General features: G+C 37.4%; 1 protein-coding gene across 1 annotated transcript in view; it reads left to right on the top strand.

Annotated features, from left to right (window-relative positions):
- The window catches only part of MTHFD2L (methylenetetrahydrofolate dehydrogenase (NADP+ dependent) 2 like), a 137502-nt gene that overhangs the window by 99242 nt on the left and 21640 nt on the right, over positions 1-16620 (top strand). Inside the window, 1 exon segment of the mRNA XM_036852708.1 lies at positions 12549-12701. Within this exon segment, the coding sequence (XP_036708603.1) occupies positions 12549-12701 (153 nt within the window).

The following is a 16620-nucleotide window of genomic DNA, read 5'->3' as shown; positions in this document are numbered from 1 at the left end:
CATAAGTTTGTTTTCTAAGTCTATGAGTCTATTTCTGTTTTGTAAATAAGTTCATTTTATAATTTTTTTTAGATTCCGCATATGAGGATATCATACAATATTTGTCTTTCTCTGTCAGACTTACTTCACTCAGTATGATAATCTCCAGGTCCATCCATGTTGCTGCAAATGGAATTATTTCATTCTTTTTAATGGCTGAGTAATATTCCATTGTATAGATGTACCACATTTTCTTTATCCATTCATCTGTCGATAGACATTTAGATTGCTTCCATGTCTTGGCTATTGTAAACAGCACTGCAGTGAACATTGGGGTGCATGTATCCTTTTGAACCATGTTTTTCTCCAGATATATGCCCATGAGTGGGATTGCTGGATCATATAATAGCTCTATTTTTAGTTTTTTAAGGAATCTCCATAGTGGCTGTAACAATTTATATTCCCACCAACACAGTAGGAGGGTTCCCTTTTCTCCACACCCTGTCCAGCACTTATTTTTTGTAGACTTTCTGATGATGGCCATTCTGACTGGTGTGAGGAGATACCTCATTGTAGGTTTGATTTGCATTTCTCTAATAATTAGCGCTGTTGAGCCTCTTCTCATGTTTGCCTCTTGACCACCTCTATGTCTTCTTTGGAGAAATGTCTGTTTAGGTCTTCTGCCCATTTTTTGATTGGGTTGTTTGTTTTTTTGATATTAAGCTGCATGAGCTGTTTGTAAACTTTGGAGATTAGTCCCTTGTCGGTTGCATCATTTGCAAATATTTTCTCCCATTCTGTGGGCTTTTAGTTTTGTTTGTTTGTTTGTTTTTTATTTTGGCCATGCCATATAGCTTGAGGGATTTCAGTTCTCTGACCAGGGATTGAACACAGGCCACGGCAGTGGAAGCGCTGAATCCTAACCAGTAGACCACCAGGGAACTCCCTGTCTTTTCATTTTGTTTATGGTTTCCTTTGCTGTGCAAAAAAGCTTTTGAGTTTAATTAGGACAAATTTTTACAGAAGAATACTTACCTTTACCATATGTCTTGCTCTTTGATTTATGCCATGTACGTTATGCTGTGCTATTCCTTTGAAAAAAATGCTGATTGCCACTGGATTGTTTCAAACCCATACAGTTTGAAAAATAGTAGATTATAACATAATATATGCATGTACGGTAACTTTCTCTTTTTCCAGATGTTTTGTCCAGGATAATATATGAATAACTGGCATATCCTCAGTATGTATTGGATATTTTCTATGCAGCAGGCAATGTGCTAAGCACTTTATATACATTATTTTGTTCACCTCTCTAGCCATTCTTATGAAGTAACTATTATAATTATTCTAAATATATAGGTAAGAAAGCTAAGGCTTAGGCAGGTAATTCTTCAAGGTAACCCAGGCACTAAACTCTAAAGCCTGAGTCTGAATCTGAGTCTTAGATATTGGCCAGGGAACAGAGGACGCTAGACAATCACTTAAAATTTGCCATGGCTAGTATTTTTGTTATGGATAATTCTAAATATATAAGTTAGTAAAATAGTAATTTGATGTATCATACAATCTGCTAAGTTTAATGTTCTCTATATCCAGATTTGTACAGCAAGATTTCTAGAGCAATACGTTGTGTGGTAGATGAAGAAATACAGTTTGCCTAATTTGCACATATGGAGCCTTCATTATTATTTTTTTTTTTAGCAAGCAAAGCACTGTTAAATTGTCCTTCCAAAGTACTTAAACATGTTAGATTAAAGTCAGTTATTTATGCTTGCGATTCTGGTATTTGTAGATCTGATTTAATTCTAAAAACATTTCTGTTATTTGGTGGCCAGTTATCCAAACCACTGTACACTTAAGCATCTATTAAACACTTCCCTCTTTCCTGAGGTTGCCATGTAAGTACCAAGGCATGGTGGGGGTATTTAGTTCTCACTATTATGTTTCTAAATTGGTATCCAATAAGATATCCTTCACCTTATTTGGTCCTTGCCAACTATCTGCACAGACACTGGTCAATTTCTTTCTAGTGGCTTTATCACTCTGCTACAGGAAACTCTAAAAAAGTGTCTAAAGCATCTTCCTAGGCCCTCCTTGCATCCATTTAATTATTTGGAGCCATGACACCTCCTCAACTTCTACACAGGCTATGAGGAAAATGTCCCTTTGTTTTTGGATATCCCAAACTAATGCTGGATTTTTTGCCAGTTCTCCAAGACACAGCTCTAGGCAATTTGACTAGCAACCTGTCCTTGGGAACCTCTTAAGTCTAAGCTCTCATCACTTCTTCCAAATTTCCTGACTCTTCATATTTAGCACTCCCATTTTCTAGTTTGAGTCTCTCTACTCTTCCGCAGGGGAGCAAAATTTGCCACCCCAAAATGTGTTTCTTTGGCATGAGGATTAACTTAGGTTGATTATTTTTAAGAAACAGAAGATTCAAGAAGTTTTTCTTGTTACCTCCTATTTAACTGCCTAAAAGAATTTAGTTGAGGGACCTGTTCCCAGAATAGAGCTATCACCAGCAAAAAATAATGGGCTAGGTGTGATGGGGGAAACTTGGCAGGGCCTAGAGATCAGAGTCCAATCTGTCCCATCATCTGTGCATGGCCCAGCAAACATTTGTTTACCAAACATTTGTTTTTCCATCTCCATGTGAATTGCCTTTCTTTTCTTTGAAGTCCCAAACTCCCAGCATCCACTTTTGTCTTTAGCTGAAGATGGTATTTAAGTGAGGGGTTTTGCCATTTTGGTGAGTTACTCAGTTTTCCTGGGTCTCTCCCATGTATACAAGTTATTCAACTTTTGTGTGATTTACTTCTGCTAATCTGTCTCATGTAAATTTAATTCTTAGACCAGCCAGAAGAACTTAGAAGGGTAAAGGAAAATTTCTTCCTCCCCACCACTTCTAAAGTGCTAGTCTTTTGAAATCCAGGAGCCAGTGAGCAAATTCTTTCTTCTTGGCTTCTCTTTCTTGTCTGTGTCACTTCTCTGAGTCAATAAACACAGGTTGTCTTAGCTGATGCTTGAATACTTAAAGGAGGTGCATAGTGCAAGCCCTGACAGTTGGCTTTTCTTTTTATAATGCAAGTGCCTAAATTGTGGAATCATCCACTTCAAAGAGGCATCCACTTCAAAGATGGCTATCTTGAATAAACACATTGTCAGCCAGTAGATAAAGACCTGGGCTACCCGTCCCCTCTTTAGACCTTAGAGATGTCTAAACAGACTTCTCTGTTTTAGAGATCTTGGTTGATTTTGATAACTGATGATTTGGGCTGCTTGTTTTCTCTCTTCCTGTGCTGTTAATTCCCATTCTTATGTTTAAATTCACCAGTAAGGAGTGAGCCTTTGAAACACTAGATACGCCTCAACCCCAATAAAAAGCAGAACCCCAGTCCCATGCTCTCTCACTCTCTCTCTTTGCCTGTGACCTTGCTCTGTGGCCCCAGGTGTGCCATGTAATTTCCAGGTCCTGTAATCAATAGGATTTTTTTTTTTAAAGTTTCTTGATGGTTATTGCTGAGAGCATCTTGCAATCATAATAAGAACCACCAGGGCAGGTCCAGCCACAACACTGGTTATTAATAGGCTGAGACCAGCAGGCAACAAGGTGGAAGAAGAGAAGGTCTAAGACTAAGTACAAAGGAAATAAGAGAATTATGAAAAAAGTTTGTATTTCCTAAATATCGGCCTTATTTGCATACATTATTTAGACTCTCTGGCCTTCAGGAGCTATATTTTTAAGCAAAAGGAATTGGACTCACTAGTTTTCAAACTGGACTCTTGGGAACCTAAGGAGCTGTTGACTGCCTGCAGAGCTCGCCCAACCCTACCTTCTCTTTTCAACTAGTACATCCGTCCTTGCTTTGATCATTTTACATACTGAGCTTGGTAAACGTTTTTCCTTTAAAGAAAGGGTGAAAAAATGTTTGAATCCCAGTCCATTTGTATGCTGTATATATATGCTCTGTATATAACCTGGTGATTGATAATGTAGACCCTTACCTATTGCCCCCACTGGCCTCCAACCTCCACCGATGCCCCAAATGCACCAGTGTCTATTTGAAGGGAACATAGTTTTGTTAATGGGAGGAAGAAAAGAGAAACATGCATCTTGCCCCAAAGGTCCACTGGACTTTGCAGAGAAAAGGTTCAAGGCAGAAACTGAAAGAACTACTCAAGAGTGATCCTATGAATTTCTGAAAATAAAGGATTCCATACCCCTAAATGATCAAGTAGGGCACAGAGCAGGGCCCTGTTGGCCCTCAGCTCTGTAAGGAACTTAGTACTGGCCTGGCACCCCAAGGATTAGAAGCTTTGGAAGCAGCTAGAGATTGTCCTAGGTATAGACATTACTCTCATGACAGGCATCATAGTCAAACACGTATCAGATAGGAATCAAGGAAGCCAGAGAAAAAAGAGGGTATGTTCTGTGGTCATTGCCACTGACTCACTGGTTTATACACATTTCTTCAGGATTCCTAGAAGTAACAGGAGGACACTTTGGGGAAGACACTGAAGTACTATTACTACTAATGTTGGTTCTATTTAGCTAGGATGCATTTAGCCATCATATGACTGTCTCCAAAGTAAATACTGTTGAAGAAAGTTTTTCTAATCTAGACAGAAACATATACATTCATACAAATTCCATTGCAGTTACTCTTGTTATTTATGTAGTAGGACAACTTCCAGCTGAAGGAGTGATCCACCTGAAAAAGCATTTCCATGGTGTTACTTTTATATCTGAGCAAGAGTTCTGGTTTTGTTCCCAGCCTCACCTCTGACTCATCATTGTGAAACCAAGAAATCATTTAGCCTCTCAGCACCTCAGAATCTCCCTTCTGTGAACGAGGATAATGGGTAAACCTTCTCTTGCTTCACTGAATTGTTGTGAAGTTTAATTAGATAATGTTTGCACAGCCCTTTGAACTCTACTAATTAAATTGTTGTGTAAATATGGTGCTTCCTTTTATCAGGATGCCTTGACTGAGCCATTTCATAAAGAAAGATGACTACGATAGGACTCATAGGGAAAGGACTACTTTAAAAAAAAAATTCATGTGAACTGAGTTCTGAGATTGTCAAAGAAGCATATGAAAATACCTAGTTGGCGTTCTAATTGATAAGAATAAGGATATAGCCTCTATGTGCTCAAGGGGTATTGGTTATACCTTCATATAAAAGGAAACTTAGCTCCTAAGGTCTAGAATAATGTCCTGTTTGTACTTTAAGTATTGACATTGTTTTTTAAATGTTATGTTTATTCAGTATATTTTGCTAAGACAGCATTGGTGCTTTATTTCATATTTGTCATATAAGGAATCACAAAATAACAGATTTGCATTCACTTAATAAGAAAGTCATAACCTTTGAAGTAATGTGATTCTGTGTAGATCATCCATTGGTTAGTTTACTTATCAGTCAAAGAGATTTCACCCACAACAGAGAAATCTTAGATGAATCATAAATATTCTTACTAAAATTTCTGATGAGAATATTTCGCTCTAAAATAGTTATCCCAATTATTTTTGAAAAGCTGCGTTAATAAAGACCTTTTTCTTCTGCTAGAAATAACTTCATAGATGGATTAATTGGCTTGGGGGAAAAAACCACAAGCTACCTCCATAAACCTGCCTTGGGCTTTAGTATATAATTTTATTTGTAAGCTAGAAATTTTTAAAAATTATTTTTAAAGGTTATACTCCATTTATTGTTATTGTAAAATATTGGCTATATTCCCTGTGTTGTACAGTATCCTTGTAGTTTGTTTTCTACATAATAGTTTGTACCTCTTAATCCCCTATCCTTATATTGCCCCTCCCCCCTTCCCTTTCCCCACTGGTAACCACTGGTTTGTTCTCTACATCTGTGACTCTGCTTCTTTTCTGTTATATTCGCTAGTTTGTTGTCTTTTTTAGATTCCACATATAAATACAGTATCATACAGAATTTGCCTTTCTCTCTTGACATATTTCACTTAGCATAATACCTGCCAAGTCCATCCATGTTGCTGCAGATGGCAAAATTTCATTCTTTTTTATGGCTGAGTATTATTCCATTGTATGTATATGTGTGTGTGTGCATATATATATATATATATATATCTCACATCTTCTTTACCCATTCATCTGTTGATGGACACTTACGTTGCCTTCATATCTTGACAACTGTAAATGATGCTGCTATGAACATTGGGGTTTGTGTATCTTTTCAAATTGGTGTTTTGGGTTTTATTGGATATGTGCCCTGGGGTGAAATTACTGAGTCATATGGTATTTCTATTTTTAGTTTTTTGAGAAACTTCCATTATGTTTTTCACAGTGGCTGCACCAATTTACATTCCCACCAACAGTGTACAAGCATTCCCTTTTCTCCACATCCTCACCAACATTTGTTATTTGTGTTCTTTTTGATGACAGCCATTCTGACAGGTGTGAGGTGATATCTCACTGTGGTTTTGATTTGCATTTCCCTGATGTTTACTGATGTTGAGCATCTTTTCATATGTCTGTTGGCCATCTACATGCCCTTTTTGGAAAAATGTATATTCAGGTCTTCTGCCCATTTTTTTAACTGGGCTTGTTTTTTTTTTTTTGATGTTGAGTTGTACGAACTGTTTATGTGTGTTGGATATTAACCCCTTATCAGTCATATCATTTGCAAATATTTTCTCCCATTCAGTAGGTTGTCTTTTGTTTTGTCAGTGGTTTCCTTTACTGTGCAAAAGTTTTTAAGTTTAAAATTAGGTCCCATTTTAAAATTTTTGCTGATATTTTCTTTGCTTTAGGAGACAGATCAAAAAAATATTGCTATGATTTATTTCAAAGAGTGTTCTCCCTATGTCCTCTAGGAGTTTTATGGTTTCTGGTCTTACATTTAGATCTTTAGTCCATTTTTTAATTGAAGTCTTTAATCCATTTTGAGTTTATTTTTGTATACAATGTTAGAGAATGTTCTAATTTCATTCTTTTACATGTAGCTGTCCAGTTTTTCCAGCATCACTTATTGAAGAGACTGTCTTCTCCATTGTACATTCTTGCCTCCTTTGTCATAGATTAATTAACCATAAATGCATGGGTTTATTTCTGGGCTCTCTATTCTGTTCATTGATCTATGTGTCCGTTTTTGTGCCAACACTATGCTGTTTTGATTACTGTAGCTTTGTAGTGTAGTCTGAAATCTGGGAAGGTGATTCCTCCAGCTCTGTTCTTTCTCAAGATTGTTTTTGCTATTTGAGGTAAAGCTAGAAATTTTTAATGATGATATTACAAGTGTGACAACTAAATTTCATATGTTACTGAATATTCTAGAATATAGAGTTTTGAAAATTACTAAATATCAAGGTGGGAGTTTACAACAGCAAATGTTTCTATAAAATCTAATAGCTATTTTATTCTACTTGTAATGTTTTTTATTACCTATGTACTTGAGGACTATATCTGCTGACAGACCAGCATAACATAAAATTACTTTGAACTGTTAGAAACTTCAGATTCAGTTTTGATTCACATCTTCTGAAATATGTGTTCTGCCCCAAATCTTCATCTGAATGATAAGAATATAATTACAGGGAAATTTCAGATTCTTTAGGTCCTGGCAGAGGATTTGGAAAAAGTATGAAGGTGCCTTAGTAAACTCCTGGGTATAACAGCCCAAGTATGTATATTGTTGATATTTCCAGAAGGCAAATAAGTATTGATTATTATGATCTAAAGGGACACTAAAGAAAACAAAATACAGATTTAAAGCTGAAACACATTGTCTCAGGAGGCACAAAGATAAAATAGAATTTGAGGTTGCTACTACAGGGAACCAGGGAATGAATATTCTATTTATGGCTCTAAAATTCTGAATGAGTCTATATCCTCAATGCATTGGTGTTTTTAACTAGGAGGACAAAAGTTTTAAGAACTAGTCCATTTCGTATTAGTTTTAGTCTATCTTTAGCTTGTGCTTTAAGAGAGTATTATGTATGTTTAGATAGAGGTTCAGCCCTATTAATGCTGCCGATATCATAGAAGTGTTACCCACAAAAACTCTGACACCTCTTTGAGATCTTCAATTTGGGCTTGATTTAGACACAGTAAGTCTAAGTCAGTATTCAAATTAGCTGTGACCTCATTATGAATAGGGAGTCCTCGGGGATTTTCAGGAAAGAGACCATCAAGAAATCATTTAATCTGCTGATTATTCCATTTTAAGTGTACATCTCTCCCTATCAAGTTAGCAATGTGGGGTCACAGAGGAGGCAATATTGCACCTCTGCTCTGGGACAGGACATGCGGGATGTCTGACGATTCTTAGACACCCACCACCCAAGTGGTTTGTTTACTCCAAGGGAAATGTTGAATTAAATAACAAAGTTTAAGGCTAATAAAGTAGCGCCCAGGTCATGCAAAAGGTTGTCCTTTAACACTGTGAGAAATTTCTCCTTGTGAATTTTTAGGGATAAAATGAGGGATTCAATCTCTTCCTTACCCTATTGTGAATATTTCTAATGAGGAATAAGGACAGTATTTCTCTTTGTGGCTTATTTTATTACTCTTAAAATTCTCTATATTGAGCTAAAATCTATTCCCTTCCTTTGTCCCTTCATTCTTCCTTCTGAAAATATATAAAGTAAATCTACTCCCTATTCAGTTTAACATACTGGAGACACTGCCGCAATTACTGGGTTTTGATTGTTTTTAGTTTTTTTGTTTTTTTTCCCCTGAGATAGGCAGCCTGAGTTTATTCAGCCATTCCTCTATTTCAGAGATATTCGGTGTGTGGACCAGTACTGACCCATGACTGTTTCTTACCCTCTGGGAACTATAATTATAGGTCCACAACAAGATAAGGAACTGTGGCAGAATATAAGTCAACATACTGCTTTCTTCATTGAAAAAGTCTTGCTATGAAAAAATAAAGCTAGCTGAATTCAACAGCTTGTTTAGTGATATAGTTGCTTTACACTGTGGCACAAGCTTTTTCATCTTATCGGAGACTGACGGTAAACAGTTGAACCAGTTAGTTTGATAGCACTGGCTCCATATGACATGATTTCTAGATCCATTCTAATCGTTCTTCTCTAGATCAGCCTCTAGAATACAACCAACATTTCCAGAGAGAATCTGCTGAAAATATAGTGGAAAACATTACATCCCTGTATCTGGACACTATTTGTCTTAGCATAGCCTAATAGTTTTTAATGAGTTTTTAATCAAGTAAAGCAACTGATCAGAATTATACATGTAACCCCTTTCTAATTCTTATTGCTGTTTATCGTCCATATTCCAAAGTGGCTACCTACTAGCTATTCTATCCAATTTTGTGTCATTTGCTAATATGGGCTATGCAGCTTTAGCTGTGTAAAAAAACAAAAACAAAAAACAAAAAAACCAAACTCAGTCACTTTAAACAACCGCCTTTTAAAAAAAATTTCTCATGAGTCTGGTTCAGCTGGTCAATTATGGTGACCTTGGCTCATCTCTTCTGACCTTGACTTGGCTTGTTCAAGTATCTGCCTTCAGCTGGTGGTTGGCTAGTTGACTGGTCGAAAATGGCCTCCACTGAAACAACTCAGCTCTCTTCACAGGATTTGAACCTGCCAGTTGGCTAGCTTGTACTTGTTCTCATGGCTGTGACAGGGTTCCAAAAAAGACAGGAAGCACACAAGACCTCTGTAAGGATCAGTCCCATCTCTGCCGTAAAGTAGAGCAGGGAAAGGTGGAAAATGGACCTGGAGGAGGACAAAGATAAAGCAAACATTATAATGCCAGTGTGTTCTTCGAAGTTCTTCATACAAAATTTGAAAATGGCACTGAAAAATACTTTTCATGGAAGACCTCAATAGACCTTTTTAACGGATGCATTGATAAACCATTTCAGAATATGTGATTTAAACAGTCATGACTGTACCAATGAGAGCTTTTATACAGCCCACATTTTTCCATGTTAATAGGGGTTCAGTGAAAAATTCTGTCAAATGTGATGCTGCAATTCAGAAATCATCATAGTTTTCTGAACATAAATGATCATCACTGCATTATTTATAATAGCAAAATATTGGAAAGAGTGCAGGAATGAATGACTTATGGTAATTTATATAATAAATTATTTCATGTAGTTTTTAAATTTCAAATAATTGATAAAATAGGAAAAAGCTCACAATTTAATTTTAATGCAAAGTGGTAAGATATACAGTGAAGCATGGTGCAAACCAAATTACAGGCTTTTATATCTAATGTAGAAATATTTTGAAATCCTAGAAAGAAATACAATAAAAATATACTTCTTATCTTTGGATGGCAAGATTATAGTGATTTTTGTTTCACTCTTAAACTTTTAAATATTTTTCAGATTTTCTGCAATGGACATATGTAACATAATCATCAGAAAAAAATGCATTCAGTTTTTTTCCATTTTGTAATTTTCCTGGGAATTAAAATCAAGCTCACATTTCCCTCTTTTCTGAAAATTGTGCATTTTACCATTCCCAGTTGATATTTTCTGAGATATTGTATTTAACAATTCTAATTAGGAGGGAGATTTGGATCTTTCTCAAAAGCACAGTAGCTGGATTTTAATAACTATTTCATCAACATTTTGATCTTAAAAATATTTCCTGCAATTATAATCAATTACGGTTTCTTTTTCTATTGAATGCCAAGAAGAAACAGGATTTTATGACTATCTTTAGAGCAGTACTCAATATCGATGCTAGAACTGGTAAAAAGGAAGAAGTTCTATGGGATAGGATAGGAAAGCAAGAGAAAAAATATATCTCAAACACTGATGCCTTCTTGGTTGTATCATTATGTGGCTGAGGAACCTATCAGCTAGCTACATCTATTTTGGCACTGTTTCTTTATAGCCTTTCAATTCTTACTAGCAGTAAAAATCATATGCCACAAGGTGACATTTAAACCATCTGGAATGTTTAAATGAATATTCAGACGCTAGAAGAAAGTGTCTGCTGACACAACAACAGGTAACCCTTTTCCAGCAAGGGATGTAGCAAGTGAAAGTGAGTAAATCACCTACCAGACACAGTGTCCACCAGAGGCATTCTGGTGGAGTAAAGATGGACACAAATTCTTTGATTTGTGTCAAGAATGAAATGGCGGGCTTCCCTGGTGGCACAGTGGTTGAGAATCTGCCTGCCAATGCAGGGGACACGGGTTCGAGCCCTGGTCTGGGAAGATCCCACATGCCGCGGAGCAACTAGGCCCGTGAGCCACAACTACTGAGCCTGCGCGTCTGGAGCCTGTGCTCCGCAACAAGAGAGGCCGCGACAGTGAGAGGCCCGCGCACCACGATGAAGAGTGGCCCCCACTTGCCGCAACTAGAGAAAGCCCTCGCACAGAAACTAAGATCCAACACAGCCATAAATAAATAAATAAAAAATAAAAAAAAAATTAAAAAAAAAAAAGAATGAAATGGCATCTCCATCCCTCCTTTTAAATCTAAGTGGATTCTGTCACTGCCTGCCCAATAGAATATGACAGAAGTGACACTGTGCCAGTTTCCAGGTTCCAGTCTTAAGTGACGGGCACCTTCTATTTCCTATCACTTGGAACACTCACTCTTGGAAGCCAGCTGCCAGGTTGTGAGAAGCCCAAGCCGCATGGAGAGGCCACACCTATGTGCTCCATTTGACGGCCCCAGCTGCGCTCAGCCACCATGAGCATCAACTGTAGCCCTGTGAGTGCGCCACCTCGGACGACCAGCTGCATCATAGCTTTAGATGACTCCAGCCACAGCCACTATCGGACTCCATTTATGTGAAAGATCCCCAAGAAGATCCATCCAGCTGAGCTCAGCCAACTCACACAACTGTGGAACATAATAATTAGTTGTTTTAAGACACTAAGTTTGGGAATGGTTTTTTAATTTATAACAAAAAAATTGGAACACTAGCCATTGTTAGCTGGTACTGTTGTACCTGAAATAAAATTTGAAAAGAGTTATAAAATATAGATGGTGACATAACATCTCTGTAGAGCTATCTTTCAAACTTGAATGGAGAAATAGTGAGTAGAACTAACTGTTTCTTACACCATTCCAAGTCATATACAGACATAATGAATCAAAGAAACCAAGGAAAAATAAATATAAAGCTCAAGATAGCCTTTCATGTTTGGAGTGGATGAGATAATACTTTGTATTCAGCACTTTACAGTTTACCACAACCCTGAGGAATATGAATTATTACCATTTTCACTTTTTTTCTTTGTATCCTTCCTCCCTCCCTCCCTCCCTCCCTCTCTTCCTTCTCTCCACCTCCATCTTCCAAGTTGTTTTCACTCCACTCACCCTCAGCAGGAGCCTGTTTTATCTCCATAATCTTCCCATGCTATTTATAGTACATGAAATACAAAAGGATGCTGCTCAAGTGGGTGTCCATTTGGAGAAATGCTTTGGTAAGAAATTGCTTTGGTAAGCAGTCTCTAAGGTGAAAGGGTAAATCCTGGCAGGATTTCACCCAGAGGGGCCCCCATGTGCTACCTTTCCATGACAATAAAAAACTAATATATAAACTTTGTTCTACTCAAGGACAAAGCTTAAGTATTTTCCAGTGTTTTACAACTCTGTTTTGCTTTCAGGTATTCCAAAGTTGATTACATCTGATATGGTTAAAGAAGGTGCTGCTGTAATTGATGTGGGTATCAACTATGTCCATGACCCAATGACAGGAAAGACAAAATTAGTTGGAGACGTGGACTTTGAAGGTAGTAAACTTTATCTCTTTTGATACGTGAAGGAAAAAAAAAGATTCTATGTTGCATGTTTTGATAGTAGAAAGAGAAACTTTCTATTTGATTGGGCATTATTATCAACCATTACATTAATCTTTCCTCTGAGGGAAAAGAGTTTAATGACAATTACATATTTCCTTCCTTCCTTCTGCCTGACTTCCTTCCTTCACTCCTTTCTTCCTATCTTCCTTCCCCCTTTCTTTCAGCCCTTCCTTCTATCCTTCCTTTCCTCCATCTTTCCCTCCTTGGGAGAAAAATATAATTGTACCATTATTATTTAGCTTTAAGATGAAATTCCTTATAGTGCATTTTTTTAATGAAAGAATTCAGCCGGCCTTTTATAGTGAGCATTATTTTGACTTTTAGGAGTGTGTCTCTATACTCCATCATCCATGCTCCATACTCAGCCATTCACTCTCGGAGCAAGAGGTGTGTTTAGGGTGTGTTTGCTAACTCTATATTTCAGATCTAGACAGTTAACTGGATAATTCAAGTCAACATTCTTCACTTGTGTTTTAAAGAGGATGAGAAAAAGGAGCTAGGCTAACATTTCCATGGCCAATGAAGGAGATAAAGCACCCATTGTGTAGTAATAAAAAAATTTCCAACACAATGCCGTATCTCTACAGATGAGGAAACCAACCGCAAGCTAGATATATTTTTAGATGCCTGACCCCCAATCCAATTTTACTTCCAATATCTTTGTCAGATACTTACCTGCATTCAGGTTTTCAGTATAGTCTAGGAATCTTAGATGACTAATACTACAGGCATATAATAAAGTGGACATATTTTCATATTAGAAATATTTTATATATTCGATTGATCATTCTGGCCAAAAATCAGGGCCATGCGAGAACTTCCTTAAGTTATAGGTGTGTCTTTATAGACAAATTGAAAGGAAAGATGGTGCTCTTTCTAAAATAATTCAAATTTTACATTTTCTCTTGGAATCTAGTCATCAGCTGATGGTTTGCCCGAGTCCTAGCATGGTGTGGAATACAAATGAATATGCAGGGACTCAGAAGTGTCCTTCTGAGTGAGGTATTGGCCCCATGTATGTGAGATTCCAGGGTGCATCAGGGACCAGGTCCAGGTAGGCAAGGTGAGCCTGGTGCTAAAAAGAAAAGAAAAAAAAGAAAGAAAACCTGAGAACAAAATACTCTGGGGACAGAATGGTGAAGAGAGCAAAGTACAGATGGACCTTATCACCTACTGCCCTCATAGGCTGTCATTCACAGGGCCCTGCCAGCCTAGCAGGGTGGCTCTCCAAGTGAACATGTGTGTCTGTATGTGTGTGTTACGTGTACATGTTGACCTCTTCAGAAAATGACCTTTTTTCTTTATTTCATTTTTCATGTTCAATCACTAATGTCAGATATCAATAATATATTTGAATTTCTCAACTTGAAAGAGTAAGGGTACATTTCATTTTAAAATGTATTTTATTTCTGACCTTATTTCTTATTCTTTTGCACTGTCATTCTGCTTCATGATTACATTTTAGTTACCAGGTTTATTGCAAAATCGCCACACACTTACGATGCACCCAGATGGCACAGACAGCACATAATAACCAGCTCGAGGCAAGAAAAGCAGGGATGTTAACAGCTCACAACCTTGACTGTGCTTGTGGGGCAAGCTTACTCAGCAGTTGGCAATGTTTTATATAAGACCCTTCTCTTATATGATATTTCATTGGTCTCAGATCATTTCCATGCATTCTTATGTTTAGCTAAGAATTTTTTTTTGCTTGTAAGGGTATTATGAAAGCATTAAAAAATGAGCATTTTGGGGTGGGTGCATATGCTAAGTCACACATGGATATGAATCTCTTGGTAGTATCTATTCAATTAAATTGCAGTTATGTGTATCTAAGTATATAATGAAACAAAAAAAGAAATGACCATGAGAGACAAAGATATAAGATAAGCAGGAAAGAGCATTGGGTTGGGAGACTGAAGAGATGCTCTTAGACCTAGTATGGCAACCTGATAACTTTGCAACCTTTCTGGCCATCAGTGTTGTTATCGCTTAAATGATAACAATGTTGGCAATGGCTCCTTCCAGCTCTAACACTTGGTGCATCTTGGACATTCAGCTGAGTGCTACCACATGATTGTGTAAAAACACAGAAACTTTCGGAAAGTCAGGTTTTTCTGACCCTATCATAAATTACGCCCATGTGACTGATAATATTACCCTTGTTGCCCTGCTGGTTCATGGAACCAGAGCCCTAAGGAAGACCTGGACTTGGTAAAGAAAGCCTTGTCGGTGAGGCCATGACTCAGCCACCCAGAGGAGCACGCAAGTGATAGGTTTTGACATGCTGCTCTTCAGTTTGTTGATCAGGACTTAACTTGAGGTGAGGGATGATCCTGCAGCTGAGAGGGAGGAGCTTTCATGTGGGTTCTGATGCAAAACTTACAGGTAGTGTTTGGCTGTAAATTGCCACAGGGAGTGTGGCTGCTTTGTGAGTATCAGTGAAAGTTTCACTATAACCATAGCCAAGAAGATAAAACAGACACAGGTAAAATCCAGTGCTGAAGTAAATTGTCCTTGCAGAATTCTTTAGCTCACTAGTAAAGGAAACAACATGGCCTATTTCAAGTAGATTACTTTGATGGGAATGATTTTTAAAGAAAAATTTCATCCACGACCTCATTTGGGCACTATTGGAAATATGTAAATAACTGCAAATTATTTTACAAATTCAATGATTTATAAAACCAGGAGTCATTTAATCTATTTTATTTCTAAGAAAATATAGATGCCTACTTGTATTCTTCTTCACTATTAGATATTTTAGCTTCAATTTTAAATCAGGCTTCTCTCTAAGAAGAGTGATATTTTATATCAAATACAACATGAAGACTGCATCACTCTTACTATAGTTCTTGACAAAAGGAAATATAAAAACACCCTAAATATTTCCTTTTGACTTTAAGGTCAGGTTTTCTGTTTTGGTTTAGATATAATTCCCTCTAGACCACATCTTCCTTCATCTACTAGGGTTTCCTGCTCTTATTTCCTGCTCTCATAGCCAGTGTTTGTGTAGTGCTTACAGTGTGCTAGGTATTGTTCTCAGGCTTTTACATATGATAACCCTATAAGTAGATATTGTTTAATTTTGATTCAGTTATTATGATACCCCTATAAGGTAGGTATTGTTATGCCAACTACAAATTGGCACTTGCCATCTGCCTCTACAAGGATTAAATCAAGAGCTGCTGCAGCTGCTGACCTTCAACACCCCCTGAGAGGAGTTCAGGGTGGAGGTCAGGAAGGAGGCACTCTGGGCTCTGGGAAAAACTGGCAGAACAGGTCTTCAGATAGAGATTTTCAGGAGAAGATTTTATGAGCCCAATTCTTGCATCTCCTCGTATCTAGAGAAGCACTAAAATCCTTCATGGTGATGCCTGTTCCTCGTGACTAGCAGTAACCTTCACGAGACTAGCAGCAACCTTCTGCAAAAACTATGTACTTGATTGCATGTACTCCCCCTTCACCAGAATCACTGACCTTCCCTCCTACCTCTTTAGATCAGTTTCTCAGAGCTTTCTGAAATTCTGTCTCCCGGGCTATAGTCCTCATTTTGCACCAAATAAAACTTAACTCCTAACTCTCACGTTGTTTATTTTTTTTCAGTTGACAGTTATTATGCTGCATTTTACAGAGGCAGACAAAGCCTGGGCATCTTGCCTGAGAGGACATAGCATGGGGGGCACCGTGGGTTTGTAGGCATTTATCATTTTTACCCTTTATTATCTCAACTATCCTATATTTCACTTGGTTAATACTTTCCTTTTAGGACGTTGAGTTATTTCTTTTATCCCCTGCCCACCTTATGTATAATAGCAGGTTTTAAAGTGCCTAAACAACAGTATTGGTG

The sequence above is a fragment of the Balaenoptera musculus genome, chromosome 5 (genome assembly GCF_009873245.2).
Source record: "Balaenoptera musculus isolate JJ_BM4_2016_0621 chromosome 5, mBalMus1.pri.v3, whole genome shotgun sequence".
Classification (NCBI taxonomy): Eukaryota; Metazoa; Chordata; class Mammalia; order Artiodactyla; family Balaenopteridae; genus Balaenoptera; species Balaenoptera musculus.
This window is presented reverse-complemented; position numbering and strand designations above follow the sequence as displayed.